Genomic DNA, 16184 nt, shown 5'->3' with positions numbered 1-16184 from the left:
GAGGAAGTGAGACAGTGAGGGAGGGAGCACACACTCAGTGGCTATCTCGGCCCGCCCAGCAGTCCGCTGGCAGCCTGTCAATACTATGAGCACAGAGGTGCGAGATGAGTCAACAACCTAATTCTAACATCAAACTTTCATGGGCAGCAAAGGGGAAGAGCAGGGTGGAGAGATGTGGCGAGAGAGGAGAGAGGTTTGCTGTTAACGCTTTCTCCATCACCTGACCTTCACTCCTCCAAACCTTTTAAAAACCCTTTAAAAACCGACCCCTTTTACACACTCTCGCACACATACAGCGCCACCGCACACACCTGCAAACACACATGGGGTTGCACTTTTAAAGTTCTGTCCTGCGGCTGAATTACATTTGGAGCGTTTTAGCAAGATATAATAGTGACCCTCTCACTCTCTCTCTCTCACTGCCCCCCACACTTTGCAGAAGCTCTCTCGCCCAGACCAAGAAAGTGCCAGTGGCTTTATTTATTAAATATGGCCTGAGAGAAGAAGCAACATGGGTGAGCTGAGAAACCGTTTTAAGAGACCGGCTTTTAATGGCTTTCTGACACGCTGGGATGCTAGCGGTTCGGTGGCGGCTTGGAGGGGACACCTCTTGAGTGGCAAATGGTGTTTGTCCAACCTTGTTGTCCTGTGGTGTGACTGTATGGAAATGTGTTGTAGTCATGGGAAGGGTGAGGAGGTTAAGATCATAGAACTGTCAATGCAATTAGAAAAAAGGGAAACTAATATCAAGCTTACAGCTCTACTTGGATCATACTAGTTTTTTGAGGGAATGTCAGGCAACTGATCAAGTTGAACAAGGTATTCTGCCATTTATGAATAGCTCTGGGTGGTCTGATAACTCTATTAGGTGATAAACATGCTATTTCCTTCATGCACCACATGACTTCACTGACTATGACACATTCAACCAGAAAGTAGGAACTCAATAATGGAATCACCTGGAAAATTATGATTGAAAGTGGTTTCTGTCTTGTTCAGTTTTTAGTTAGTTGTTCTATTTTTGTCTACAATGGCACATGTGTAAGAACTTTCAAAATTGTATTTTAAGGGAGAAAAAATGGTCAAAATCCTGACTTTTATTCCCTCGTACGGGTCATTCTTCAAAAAGATCTGGATTCTACACCTTCTCATTTCGCAACTTGAAAGTGTCAATTTATAATGTTGGCTTCCTGTTAAAAATGTACGTCTTTAAACCTAGTCTAGGCTTTTTTTCTCAGGCATAATAAAGTTTCTCCAGAGCCACAGAAGACATTATACAACTGTTTTCACAAGCTGTACTCCTCACAACAAGTAAACTGATCCTAACATGTCAAGTTATTGGAGATCAATTAAAGAGTCCTCTTCAATTGTATTGTTTAAAATTGCTAGTTTTGTTTGATCAACAATCCAAAACCCCCAAAATATTCAATCTGCACATTGAGAAGCTGGAACCAATACATTTTGAGCATTTTTGCTTGATAAATAGCTGAAATGTTAACCACTGATCAACTAATTGTTTCACCTCTAAACATAAATATTATTATTATAATCTTCATGCGTGGTCATGATGTTTATGAGGATTTGACATCAACGTTAGAAATACAGAAGAGTAGAAAAGGTGTCAGAGATAAAGACAGTAAACAGTGATGGCATTCCTCACTGACACAAACAGCCGTGCAGCATTGTCATTCCAACACTCATACTGCCCGCTGACAGCTCCAGCCCTGCTGGTGCTGCTGCTGGTGACTGCTCTGTGCACTGGGGGCACTGGAAGGACTGATGGTTGTAACAATGGTGTTGAGGCGGGTAATGGTGAAAGGGGGTCATGATGCATTATGGAAAGGAGTGTGGATGGACAGTGATAAGGCAATAGATAGAGTAGTGCTGGCACTTTACTGACCTACTGAGACTAGCTGTAAGGGGAGAAGACTTTAGAGGAAAAGAGATAAAGACACAGGGAGATGTCAGTGGACGAGAGCAACAGTGCTAGCATCACGTGATAAATGACGATTTTATGATCCTAAGGAAGAAATCGGGGAATAGACTGGTTGCAAAAGTCTGAGCTGGTTAAGTAAATCCCTTCAATTAATTAACCTTCTGAGGTGCCCAATAGCTGTGTTATTTAACCCCAATTCTCTGTGGCAAACTGTTAAAGACTTTTTCTGGGCATCTTCCCATGTGGTTTTATGGCTCTGTATAAATTTGAATTAGTACATTTCTGGAAATAATTTAACCTTTCTAGGACAAAAAGATTTGTAATGCTACATAAACAGTTGTTCATTGTTGCAGTAGACCCAAAGACAAAAGGTATTATGTGTTGTATCTCAACACACATTATTGTGCACACTCATTAATCACTGCTTTTCTGCCTATGGTATAATCACATGGTGATCATATGGTGTAAATGCTTAACACTAGCAAAGGTGCAGCATTTAAGTCTTCTTATATCTAACACACCTCTCTGCCAATGTCACATTATCCACCTTTCTATCCTTTGGATCTACTTTCTTGACACCGTTGCTCTCTCCTCTGTAAAAAGGTAAAACAGCATAAAAAATACAATAACTTAAATAACCAATGAGGTACATTAATCACACACCACATATACTATATGTACATGCTGAATAGTGATAATACAAAGAAAAAGAGCTGAGGTTAAGTAGGGAATTCAATTATTTATGCCCACATAAAAATATCTCCAAGCCCCATTTCATTGTTGCTGGTCTAGAGCAGGTTTACAATGAGTCAATGTCAGTCAGTCTCATCCACTATTTATATGATGGAGGTTCCTGAACACAGCTAGTGAATGTTTTTAGTATGAGAAAGTTTTTTTTAAAATTATAATTGTAATTATTTCAGACATCTGACAGTTGCAGTGTGTTGGGAGATTTCAACAAATAAATCAAAACAAAACCTGACACATCCTAGCTACACTTTAAGTCTGGGTTTTAATGGAGAGTTCAAGTGTTTGATGATGATCCAAATCTGTTTTAGAAGATAGTCAGTTTGGAAAGAAGAGTCTTGAAAAAGACAGAATTAGGTGCATTTTTGGGCAATTCACTTCAGTCCAACCATAATCAGATATCCAGTAAGCCTTTAAAACCAATATTGCTTCAAATATATATAGTGATGTGTGAAAGTTGAGTCACTCTTTACCCTGATTTATGGTGCTTGAGCTGTTCCCACTTCCCCACAACCAAGCTCAGACAACTCAGCCACCACAACACTGTCAAAACCATCACATTGCCAAGCAGTGGAGCACACCCTGCTTGGTAAATCACAATCTCTGTGGTCTTGAATGTGCGGGAAAAAGCTGACAGCCAACTCCATCTTGAATCTCTAAAAGTTACTTTCCTTTGAAGGGCCAACTGTAAAACATCTCATTGGGGCTCAGTGGTTGGGGTTTTTGGCAAACGAGGATGACAGCAAGGCAAACAAACAAGTTTGGAGGGTTTCTCCAAATGTTCACTGACGGCTGTGTGATGGGCAGGGTGGGAGAGCAAAGACGAGGGAGGGAGAATTGAGGAAGACAGGGAGGGACAACATGGGAGGAAAGACTGGGTCTGTTGACAGAGGAGAGGAATGGCTTGGAGGGATGGAGCAGAGTGGAACTGAGTGTATGAGGTAGAGAAATGAAGAGATAGAAGGATTAAAAGGGGACACAGATTAAATAGTAAATAGGACGGGAGGTGTTAGGGCTAGGTTGGACCAGTGAGGGATTTTGTAGGCCAACCCTATAACTATTTTTGGACAGAGACAGCTGACAGCTGATATTTTCTGCTAGCATCCAATATCTAATGCTTGCCATTTTAATGCCAAAAAATATAGAATGTTACAAATTTTAGAGCAAGACTTGTAACTTTTTAATTAAAATAATACAATCTTTCACCAATGAAACATTTAGTTCATCAGAAAAAAACCCATCCTTGTTCAGTTTGTTTTACTGCTACAGCCTTACTTGGTCTGGCATGACCAGTGGCCTATGGTGGATAATCTTTAAGATTTCAGTCCTGGTTGATTTGGGGATACCTAGGGTTGCCACCTAGTAGTATCAGCAAGTGTGGTTTAGTCTGGAGGCAGCAAACATTAAGCAGCTACTTTGTCTGAAACACAACATTACAGCAACCTGTGTATCTGTTTACAGAGCAGCCAAACAAACTAATTTTGTCTTAATAAAGAAGTCTGTCAATAATTTCAACCAAGATTTGATTTCATACTATACACAGTGCGAGTAGTTTTCCATACAATACTACTGACTAATATATAAAGAGTAATTACAGAAAGTAAATACATTGAATGGCTATTACTAAAAAATATGCAGAACATAAATAGCACCAAAAAGGGGTTTTGATTTCATAAAAACCTTAATGATTTAACTTTAAAATAGATACAACTGTAACTCACATTACTGAGTCAGTCAAATTTTGGCAATGAAGTCTCAAAAGATGTCCCAAATCAAGACAGAGAAGTCCTGAGTAAAGTCCAATTCCTAAACTTTGTGTTTAGTCTTAAATGTTATTACAGAATTAGGAACAGCGCCAATGTTAGGCTGACTTTACTGCTGGCCACCATCAATAACAGACAGTTAACACCCAACCAGACATACTGTGCTCTTCCTACCTGGCTTGAGTCCTATGTCTACATGAAACTCCTAGATTCTTTTCAAGACCATACTTCTCCCACATTAACTGCCTATAAGTGAAAATAAACCAATGATACTACCAATACATACAATAATAATCACATCAGTAATAAAACAATAATACATGGCATGTTCCCCAACAAGTAATATGGAAATTAAAATCTTTTCCCATTCTAAATAGATCCAAAGGATAAAAATGTAGCACATTATTGATTATAAACCTCAGTCCTGTACACTGAATATTGTCAGTCAATGACACTGTTCATAATCAGTGCTAAATTACATAATAGCATCTGAATGTATGATGGAGGATGCAAGAGCGCCAGAATCTAGAGTCAAGAGTCTTTGCAACTGTGCAGGCTGTCAGCCAAAAGCATTTCTGATCTACTGTCAGAGACAAGATCATTCAAAAACATGAACTATGAGCTGCATTTAAAATGAATACATACAGTCTAGGATAAGAAATGAGTCACTCCCTCTTCTAGGCTGTGCTGCCCTCAAGCATCACATCCATCAAATCACGGATGGATTGGCTCTTTCTAATTTTTAATACAGGGCCAATAATATCTGTGCTCATTTGTCTCAAAATCAAGTGTTCTAGTAATTAGGACAACACATGCTTAATGATAAACAAAAGGATGTTTGGGAGGGTATAAAAATTGCAACACAGGGCTTAAGAGTGGGACATCATCAACAGAAGTGAGCACACTGCTCCACTGACGCTGCCATTTGTCTACTCATTGGCCTAAAATGCTGAGTGACCCTGATGCAGGGTCATTTTTTCTAGACCCTGCTGTCCTCCTGGGTCAGCGCTACACTGTCCTGGGGAGAGGCCAGCGCTTGCATGAATAAGTAAAGACCGTTGGGGGACCAAAGTCCGTTGGCTGACGTTTCCACCCCACTGAGTTTTAACACATTAGGAAGCCCCACTGCCAGTAATGAGCCAGAGACAGAGGGATGGGGGGGGGGGGGGGGTGTTGAGGGGTGAGAGAGAGGGTACTCACATCCTCTGAGCATAACTCCCTCAGCACACTTGACTGTGTCACTCTCAACCTGTTATTGTTGTGCAAATGTTACTAGCATGTCATGAGAAAAAGATGACACTCTCGATTGGTAAGCTTTTACTTGAAGTGTACTGGTATGCTTCATAAATACACCATAAGATAGAAGTACACCCATAGAAGCACAAAGACAAGCACAGCAAATTACATTCAAGGTTGTTTTTTTTACATTCCACACTCTCTTCAAATGACCATATCATTCTGTAATTGTAAGACAATCACACCCTCATAATGAGCTCATGATTCCTTGTGAGGCTTTCTGAACACCACTTACAGTAAGATGTTACCCAGCAGTTTGTCATAAATAATCAGCATGAATCATTGTTTGAAATCGCTATAAGAAATCAACAGAATGGATGCCATGGCCAACTTTTTGTCAATTATATCTAAAACCATTTAATATAATAATTAGAATGTAATTGTGATGCATTCTAAAGTCGAGTGAGCAGCACTTAAAGTAACATCATATAACATCGTATAATATTATCAAGCTGTTAATTGATCATTTAAGGCTGTCCTCAACAGAAAAACAACAGGATCTGTTGTTCGTTGAAATGGTTTATATCACCTATGTTGACATTTTTCTGACAAGCGACCTCTTGTGGCCGTGTGAATAATAACACTCTTTTCAAAGAAGCAAAGGCAGGAGCCTGGCATTAGCACCACAAAGCCTCTTTGGGAGGAGGTTGGGGTGGATGGATGGTGTCTTATAACACCATGGCCATGATCTTTCCCTTACCTCTTTATCAAGTCATTTTAGTTGCCTAAACTTCGACCAAAGGGGTGGCAAATTAGGTATCTCAGATGAATCGTTTTTTATAACTGTCATTTTTTTGCAGGCACATACATGCAACTTTATTGCTGTTTAGGTATGAGGACTTGTCCTGCTGGTAGGGGTACACTAATAAGGGGCCATTTTGAAAGGCAATGACAAACTATCTATTTTGATATTTAGGTATAAGGACTTGTTGGATCATTCATCAGGTTCATATCTTATTACAGAGAGCCAGTTCTGAGCTGCCTTGGTGCAGAAAACTTTATGGACAGTGAAACTGTAATTAAAATAGAGGTTTCAGGTCGTTTCAATTCACTGGGTGCTTTCAGAGGATTCATCAGGCTCTGACCAAGGGAGTTCATACTGTAGCCAAGGTTATGTGTGTTGTTCTTCAGAGAAAGAATGTGTGTGTGTGTGTGTGTTTTCTCCTCATCTCAGCCCCAGTGCCCCTGTGCCCTGGCCTCTCTTCCTCCCCCACTGTGTGCGAGTTTATTCACAGGAAATGCAGGGGAGGCTCACGGGTGGCTGGGCTGATGCGAAGCGACGTGGCGTCTCCAGCGAGCCGGGAACTTAGCATGTCAGGCAGGTCAGCACGGGGCAAGCAGACAGTCGATAAAATATTCAATACAGCACTCCCAGTTCATGGATCTAATACCTCAGAAAAGGCCCCCCTCAAAAATCTAAAGGAAAAAATCATCATCTCTCCAACCTTTTCTCTTCACACTGGCCGGCTGGGTGGGTTTACCAGGGTGCGAAAGTCTCTTGTCAATGAAAATCTAACTGTAGTCTGGTTGCACATATAGAGAATTCATCTTTGCAGGATGTCTTATGGATTTCCAGCCCCTCCCTTCCCTCATTCCAGGGAGGGAAAGCTAGCCTTACTCAGAGTGAAAGTTCAAAAGTGCATTGTGACCTTTTCCAGCCTGGGCACTGGTACCATAATACAGTAGCCAAGTCTTTTTGTCCTCCACTTTTTGTTTCACAAATTCACTTTTACCAATGGCTTTCCTGGATCCACTTTTCTTTGGCTTTTATTTTCTGTGCCCTGCATCTTTCCATAGCCCTGGGGGCGAGAAGAAAACATACGGCAGAGTTTGACAGTGTGGTGAGTGGAGTCTGGAAGGGCTGGCCCTGGAATGTCTTGTGTCTCTTTAGCGCAATGGGCGCTAATCCCAATTAGCATCACTCAGCTGCACTGAGGGCGCATCACATCGACTCAGCCTCTGCTTAGACAGGCGCCCTCCGTGGACCGAGCAGATACAGTGAAACACCAGCTGCTATCGGCCTGTTTCGCTGATTAACCCAGACACTAAGATGTCGTTGCTGTGTCTTTTGACTCCCGAGCCGCCGCCTCCTCCTCCCTTTGTTGTCTTCGGGTAGCTTCCGTCTACTTACATTTTTAACAAGCGTCTCCTCTGTCTCCATCTCTTTTATTGTGTCGTCTGAGTGCGCGGTATTTTATTACTTACACTGCATAGATTGGTTGAGTACACTGGATCAGTGTTACCCACTCAAACGGTTTTCCTTTCTCCCGCTGAATAATTAATGGAAATGGATGGTTAAGGACAAAGGCAGTGAAGACTCCATTAAGGGGTGAGATGTTGAGAGGTGCTGACTTCATCATTGGAGTAGTTAGCGCCAGGAGTAGTGATCCGGTTCAGACAGTATTCTACGACAGACATAGACCTAGGAAGTAGCAGCCTCTGCACTGTAGCATGATCGCTAAACAACTACTGTACATTTCTGATGACAGCGAGCGGCATTGAAAGCAGGCGTTGTTCACTCCAAACACTCATATTGTCTTAACAGTTGTCATGCAAGGCAGAGATTCCTGGCATAAATGCTTTCATTGGACACCTGCATGGGTTTTGAGCACACTAAAAACACAGTGTTTCGACTAACAAGGTAATGTGGGCGAAGGGGGTGGGGTGAGAACACAGCTTTTATGGTGTACAATTGGGAGCTAACCTACGTGATAAAAATAGCTGGATCTGGCTGTAAGGGGTTTTGTTTTTGCTTTTCCAAAGGCACATCATAATACATCCCAGAGTTTCTGGGCCCTGCTGCTTTCAGATACCTATAAATAAATGCTTTCCTGAGCTTTACTTCTCTCTCTCTCTCTCTCCCTCTCTCTCACTCGCAGACACACACTCATGCAGGGGCTGGAGCCGAGTAAATAGCCCCCTTCTGATGAAAAACATTCCAACACTACCAACACTGTGAAAGGGGAGTGGATGGTGGATGGGGTGGCGGTGGCAGGGCTTTTAAAATGGACTCAACCGCCTGTTTTCCCCAAGCACCATTTTCACTGCCACCATTTTCACAGAGAAAGAAGCCCTCTGCGCTCTCTAAGGGTTTACTGTGCTTAGTTGCAGACAGAGATGAGCTAAGTCTCTTCTTGAGCACTGCATGTTCCAGACTGGGAGGAGGAACAAAATTTAACCCCCTCCCAGCCTTCAGCTTCAGTGCTGGATGGTACTGCCTAAGAGAAGTCTTCTCCAAAATGATATCGCTCAGTTAAAGTTCATGACATTATTGGAACAGCCTACCACCAAGAGAGGGGGGACTTAATTGGATGAGAAGCAACCAAAATGCAACCTGTCTGACACAAGCAAAAGTAGTATTTGCCCAGCCAATGCACCACCACCAAGATAACTCTTCCGACAAGTCTGGAAAAATCCTCAGCTTCTCTACGTATATAAATGTAATGACTTTTTTTGAGAATTGGCAGTGGTTGCCACTTGTTTGTCACACCTAAGCTCTATCCCATTTGACTTTTTTTGGTTCCAGTAACCGACTGCGATGAGAAAGAACCAAATTCCAAGCCTCAAAAAAGCCCTTCGTAAGCGGTCAGGTCAACTTCAGAGACACTGTATACATGTTTTAATTTGGTCATGAAAAATAATACTTCCAATCCATTGCAAACATAACCCTGACTCCAATCTAAGCCCATTTAAGAGATGAAATGCATAAAGGAAACAAAACATGAATCAACACAACAATTCAGGGACATATTTTGCTCTGGCAATCCGTCTTTCCTTCACCAAGACACTTAAACAGTGTTTACAGAAATGTAAATCTAAACGCCAGGATCACGAATAAATCTGGAGAAATTAACCGGATCTGCTGACATTTCTCAAACTTTGTTCTCCTAAGTCATCATGAATTAAATGTCCATTCTTTTTTTGGTGACGCTTTGAGGGAGCCAGTAAAAGCTGTACTCTTCAAATATACTGTATATGTTTAATAATGTAATCCATTAATAATGTAATCCATTGTACTCTTCAAATATATATGTTTAATAATGTAATCCATTGCCGTCACTCTTGGAAGTTATAGGAGGAGGGGTTGGTGTTGCTGACTTCAGGAATGCTGTCGGTTCAGAGTTGTAAACGGAGTTGGCCTTCTCCAACAATGGGGCATATTTTGCGAGATGCTGGGAGTCGATAGCAGGCGTCCGCCGTGACAAAGGGCCACTTCTCCGGCTCCGTGAGAAAGGCATGTTAGTTCAGCTCTTTGATACAGGACACTGTTTCTCTGACCACCATTCATTACCATGTATAACAGACGACTCAATGGACATTGCGCATTAGGCATAACTTGGCCCTCCTACACATGCTGTGAGGCTGTATTATGGAGGCCTGAGAGTCAGGCTTCTCCAAATACTCCTAGGTGTCTCATAAAATGAACTTGGAGTGTAACATAGGGCTTGGGACATGAAAAAGTTTGAGTTCTGTCTTTTTCTTCTTCGGTTTTACTCAGTAGTTGAGATATGAGCTGTCTCAAAGCCTGAGGCTTTGGCGGAGCATCGGAAGAATAACATGGCAGAGGCATCCACATTTGTTTCCACTTATGTTACATGATCTTTAAGAGCCTAATTTGAACAAATCCCTTGCTTCGACCGCACACTGTACTTTCTGAGAGGGCTCTTAACATATGTATGCTGGGTGTTAATGTCGTGTTCAGAGTAAACAGTGCCGATGGTCAGGGCCGGGTAGAGCGTGCCCTATTTCTGGCCTGAACTACCTCTAGTCTTTTATTAAGAAACCAAATGAAATGAAGCAAGAGCAACAAAGCCTGCCCGGACCCTGTCATTTCTGGACCACTGTAGCATTTCTCCTGTTCAGTCCCTGAATACTCTCGTCAGAACTCTCAACAGCAGTGTCCTTTACAGTATAGGTTATTAAAGGAGAAGTGAGATGATGAGGAAAAGTGTATCAAAAAATCCGAAAGGGGCATACTGTGGATCTCATCACATTTATTCAAATTCCACCTGAATTTGTTTCGCCTCAGTTTTCATATTTGGGGAAATTTAAACTCAAAAGATAGAGTAAAAAAAGACCACCTTCTGATCCAATTGTGAAGGAGGAACCATACATACCACACACTTTAATGGATGCATTTCAACATGTGGCAAACTAGGAGAGGTAAAAGGTAAAATACTGATATCAAACACTATTTAAAAGGTGCAAAAGTAAAAGTACAAGTTCACGAAATTCTAATAAAACAATAACAGATGAGAATTTTTGACTCAAATGCGCTGGCCATGGCGGAGTACAGATGTAAGCAACGTGTGAATGGGGGGGGGTCAGAGAGTGGAGAATGAGTGCGTTTAAAAGCTGTCAGAGAGGCGAGTGCCCGGGGTTAAAGCAGGCTGCCCGAGGCTCTTTTACCACATGGAGGCTGCACATTTTCTGTTGCTGAGATAACTCTTTCAGCTCACTTTGCTCAATCTACCATCGCTGTGTGGCTGCGCCTCCGGCTCGTGGCACTTCCCCCAGCACACTGTGAGTGTGCTACAGCTCTGGGGAACGCCAGCACCATGTCAGAAGAAAGAAGAGAGAGGGTGAGAAAAAGAAGAGAGGAGGAAAGGTGCTGGTGAAATGTTAATATCTTGTCCTGTTCAATATTCGTATCTTTGGTCAGGGGACAGCAGCCGCCCTCCCTGCCATGCTGTGATGCAAGAATACATGAAACGGTGGGAGGCACCGCAAGCGGATCACAGTCAACCTTGTCCCTTGTTTTTCTCGAGTGCACATATCCACACACCCTCCCACACACAGACAACATAAACATTTCATGTTTGGTTAGTAGCCATGCATGAGGAATTCCCCCACCCTGTTGGTGTGTCATGTTTATATTGCCTTCTTGTTGGGAGTGCATTGTGTGGGGCGAGCATCCTCACACTCCTCCTTGGCTTTTAACCTGACCTCTTTCTCTTTTATACACACTTCCAGTCTACCTGAAGGCGAGTCATAAGTTCCTGAGACACTGGCTAAGTCCTCTCACACCAGGAGGGGGCTGCTGAGGGATCCACTAGGTTATTGTGTGTCTGGTCTGGGGTGGAGGTCACCCAAAGTTACAGGAAGGAATCCTGATGATGGCTGGGGGAAGAACAGGGATGTGTATGTGTGTGTGTGTGTGAAAGAAAAGGGGTTGGGTGGGGGGCGGGGGAGGGGGTGTTGGGGTAATGTCTGGCAGATGACAGATCTGTGAATTCTTTCCTAGTGCCCACAAGGCAAAAGAAGCGGTGGTGTGGCGGTCACATCTTCAGAACACTTACAGTCTTTATCCCGCTCTTCTTCCCCCATCCTGGGGGGCTCAGCCTGCTGATTACTACACAGGAGGCTATTCAGCAGCTGCCCCCCCACCCTCTCCTCCTCACCTCCCTCCCGTCACACACACATACAAAGACAAAACCGTCCTCCACTCTCAACTGATCTTTTCCTTTTCTTCTGTCATGATCTGAAATCATATTTTGCAGTGGTACAAACATAATGGGTGTGATGAGGACAAAAGGCGGGCCTGCTTCTGGTGCGAGCATCTTTTTGTCGCTCGGCACAAAAGCGGCCACTTCGACGCGTCGTCCCACAACTGCGTCACACGGTCTTTTAACCTCCAACCCCCTCCGGCCTCGCCCACCTCTCGTCCAAAAGAACGCCTGGATGATACACCAAAACCACAGAGACACACTCCAAAACACACTTTGCGCTGCGCCCTGACAGGGAAGCCAAACACAAGTCTCCCTTAACACTTCAATCAAATTCTCCACCCCTGCGCCGTCACACCCCCCCGATCCCCTCTTACAATTGAATTGGCGTTGGTGAATCGTGGACAGTACAATGTGTGTTTTCAATCCCTGACCCCCCCCTCCCTTACTCTTTAGCCCACACGCCTGCATGACTTTTAACTCTGGTCTGGGACACAGTCTATGTGTGTGTGTGTGTGTGTGTGTGTGTGTGTTGTGGTGGACTGTTGCGGGGCAGGCCGGGACAGGGACAAGGGGGTAACAGAAAAAGGGCAGTCAACAAAACTCAATTGTCCTCAGTGTGGTGGTAATTGCATTTGATTAAAATAATGACAGGGTGTCGGGACAGAATGGAGGGTCCCTTGGTGGGAGTGTTGAGGGCCTGACACCGAAACTGAGGAGGGGCCGAGAGAGAGAGAGAGAGAGGCTGAGAGAGAAAAACAGGAGAGAGAGAGAGCACTGTGCGGTTCATTGTCATAAAGCAAAAAGTGTGGCACTCACCTGTATCACCACATGAGACCAGGACGTGAGGACAGCACATGGAAAAGAGAAAGAAGATGATTAAATGATTAGTTCAACAGTCAAATATATGAAAATAAAAAATAAATCAATCAAACAACAAACAGAATGAGCTCCAGACTTCCTAAGTTCTTCCTTCATATATTATCTTTCTTGATCATACTGAGTATAATGTGTGCATATATCGGTATCAGCAATCGGCCAAAATGAGATGGAAAACATCAGCATATCAGATATCGGCAAAAAAATCCAATATCATGCATCCCATTAATACTACTTATTAAAACATATTCATACACACAGTAAATGAATGGAATCAGTTAATCATTACAAGTGTGAACAAACAACATGTATCATGAATAATATCAGAGGTAAAAGAGACTAAGTTCCTAAAAGCAGCATCTTGAATTTATCAAAACCACGTTTCCCATAAACCCTGTTGCTTTCTCTTGCTAAGATATTATTGCTGCAGGTTACACTCTTAGAGCAGGACACCAATCTAATAATAAGAAACAAAACTTTGACTTGTTCATGATAGGTGGAGAAAACAAGTCCTCATACCCAAACAACACGGGTACAGCTTTGTCCTCGGTGTCTTCTTAGACAAAAACATATAACTGATGCAAATATGACTGCTGTTGACATTTTGTGATCTGTCACCCTCATGGTTAAGGTTTGGTTGAGTTTAGATGAGCAAAAATACTTTATGTTTAGAGAAGGATCATGGTCATGGTTCTGGTTGTGAAAACACTGCTGTCAAAGTAAATGAAACTAAATATGACTGTTGGTATGAGATAGGGTGTGAACAGCGGTCTAGCATATCAAAGTCACATAGCGATTCTGACCTCCTCCCTAAGACGTTTGTCTTGGTATAACATCGTGCTAACTCTGCTGTTACTTATGGAGGACAGTCTAGGAAACCTCACCATGGAAGTGTTTTGAACTAACACGTTTTTGTGGTGAGGACAATCTTGGAGGAAACTTAACTCTACTGCTGTAGTGATCTCATAATATCAGTCTCTCTCCAGATCATGTTCCAAACTGTTCTCAGCCAGTACACTCAAATACAGAGCAGTATGAACTTCCACACTTAGCCAGTCTGTCCTTTGCCATGACCCTCAGCGGACAGCAGCGCTGTTAAACAGCCTCTGCTTTTGATGCACGCCGAAGCCAGAGAGAATGAAAGGGATAGAGGCTTTTACAAGTGGTCCGACAGCACTAAGGTTCTCTGCTCTCTGTAAAAGCAGCGCTCAGGGTCGGAACAGGGAGAAGAAAAGAGCAAGAGTGGGTGTATGTGTGTATGTGTGTGTGTGTGTGTGTGTTTGTGTGTGTGAGAGAGAGTTGTGCGTTAAGGCCATGGAGAATATGATAGCCGGTAGGGATGTCAGGAGCCTCTGAAAGGAGGATGTCTAAGCCGGGCTCAGACTCTCATCTCCTCACACGGCCTCGCCCTTTCCCAGCATCCCTCTCTTCGTTTATCCCTTACACCTTCACAGGAAGTTCAGCCTGGCCCTGAAGCAAGACGCCCCCCCCCACCACCCTGCCCACCCCACCCCCTCCAACACTACCAGAGCCTCGGTTCACACAAAAGGAGAGGGAGTGAGTGTGTTGTGCATTAAAGGTCATGGAGATGTCAATGAGCCTATGAGGCCTTGTAGTCTTCTATCTCACAAAAAAAACATACATCAGTCCACACAGTAAAACTAGAGCCACTTGTCCTCCACTCTATTAATATGAAACCATGTTTACCTGCATTGTCCCTGTTGAATAAACAAATAAACAACAGCAGGAAGTAGGTTTTCCTGTTTTCCTCTGCATGTTGGGGTGAATGTATGACTTGATGGATAAGATGAAGTGATGTTGTATTATGAAGTGTGTATTTGATCATTTCTACACAACCTCAACATGAATTCATCTGAATACACTTTCACTGGAAACTACACAACTATGTTGACTTCTTATTCTTGGTATTGGCACTACCTTAGATTTCAGTTGTGTAATTCCAGTTTTCAAAACAATAACGTTTTGTGCATGAAGCTACCAGTTCAGTTATTGCAACATTCGTAGCTATGATTAAAAAAAATGATGGAACAAATTATGGCGTAAGATAGGAAGCAAATGAAAGAAAACCTGACAAAAAGAATAGAAAAGCATGACAAAGCAGACGCTTCCATACAATACAAGACAATCTAGAATGAAAACCACGTGTTTCCAAGTCCATTCTAGATCAGGACCCTTGTAGCATACCCATGTGATGTGTTCACATTGACATTAACATCAATGACTAGAAGTCTGGGGTGCTTATTAGCGTACCGGTGAGGATCCATACACCATAACTATAACAGCCTTTCTCTGCCATTGTTTCCTGTCTCTCTGCACTTTCAAATCGTCAAATAAAGGCAAAATACTGAAAAATGATCTTTAAAGAAAAAGCACTCAAAATCAAACCCTGCAGCATAACCTTGCTCAACAGTGTGTCATTTTGTTCATCTAGAGAGTAAAGAAATGGTAAATTTATAAAAAAAACAATGTTGCAATGTAAATATTCTACAGGAGCTAACAAACAATCTAACACATATTTAACTAAAATCAAGAAGTATGGATAGTAGAATAGAATATGGATAGCAAATACCAAAACACCTTTCTGTGGGTTTACAGAGAATACATTTGTTTGACCTGGACAGCACAGATATGTGAGTACAAGCGTACTAGGGCGACACACGGGACAGTCAGTGTTTTGCATGGGTGTGTTCAATCATGTGTGGTGGCCAGTGTTACCCCCTGGCTCGGCCTCTAAGGCCCAGTGTGGGAGAACTAAAAGTTCAAGGGCCTCCTCAGTGTGGAACGGGCCTGTATCACCCTCAGTATCCAAATATTTACTGTCCAGCAAGTCCAGGCTGGAGAGTACCGAGAAAAGCTGTTGTCTATCTATTAGCACTTGGCTTTGATCGCTCCCATTGTGCAATGTGATGGATTACAAGAATTATGAGGCTTGAAAAATTCATTATAAAAATATTTAGAATGAACGATAACTTTAAATGAGACATGATGTAATAAACACATAAAAACCCTTTGGAGGTGAAAACTTTTTACTAACTGTTACACAATACTAAACTGAATATAATTTACTGTAGATGAGATGTTTGCTTCTAGTGTTTT

The 16184-nt window shown here is 42.6% G+C and overlaps 1 protein-coding gene across 4 annotated transcripts in view; it reads right to left on the bottom strand.

Moving 5' to 3' along the window:
• Positions 1-16184, bottom strand: part of bcas3 (BCAS3 microtubule associated cell migration factor) — a 361503-nt gene that overhangs the window by 130529 nt on the left and 214790 nt on the right. Inside the window, exon 23 of one of the 4 annotated variants that reach the window (XM_042413575.1) lies at positions 11260-11282. The exons of the other annotated variants lie outside the window; for them this stretch is intronic. Within the exon in view, the coding sequence (XP_042269509.1) occupies positions 11275-11282 (8 nt within the window). The 3' untranslated portion in view covers positions 11260-11274. Of the gene's footprint in view, positions 1-11259; positions 11283-16184 lie in introns of those variants that run through there. 4 annotated transcript variants of the gene reach the window in all.

Source organism: Thunnus maccoyii, chromosome 6 (genome assembly GCF_910596095.1).
Source record: "Thunnus maccoyii chromosome 6, fThuMac1.1, whole genome shotgun sequence".
Classification (NCBI taxonomy): domain Eukaryota; kingdom Metazoa; phylum Chordata; class Actinopteri; order Scombriformes; family Scombridae; genus Thunnus; species Thunnus maccoyii.
The sequence above is the reverse complement of the archived record's forward strand: the minus strand, read 5'-3'. Positions and strand labels throughout refer to the sequence as shown.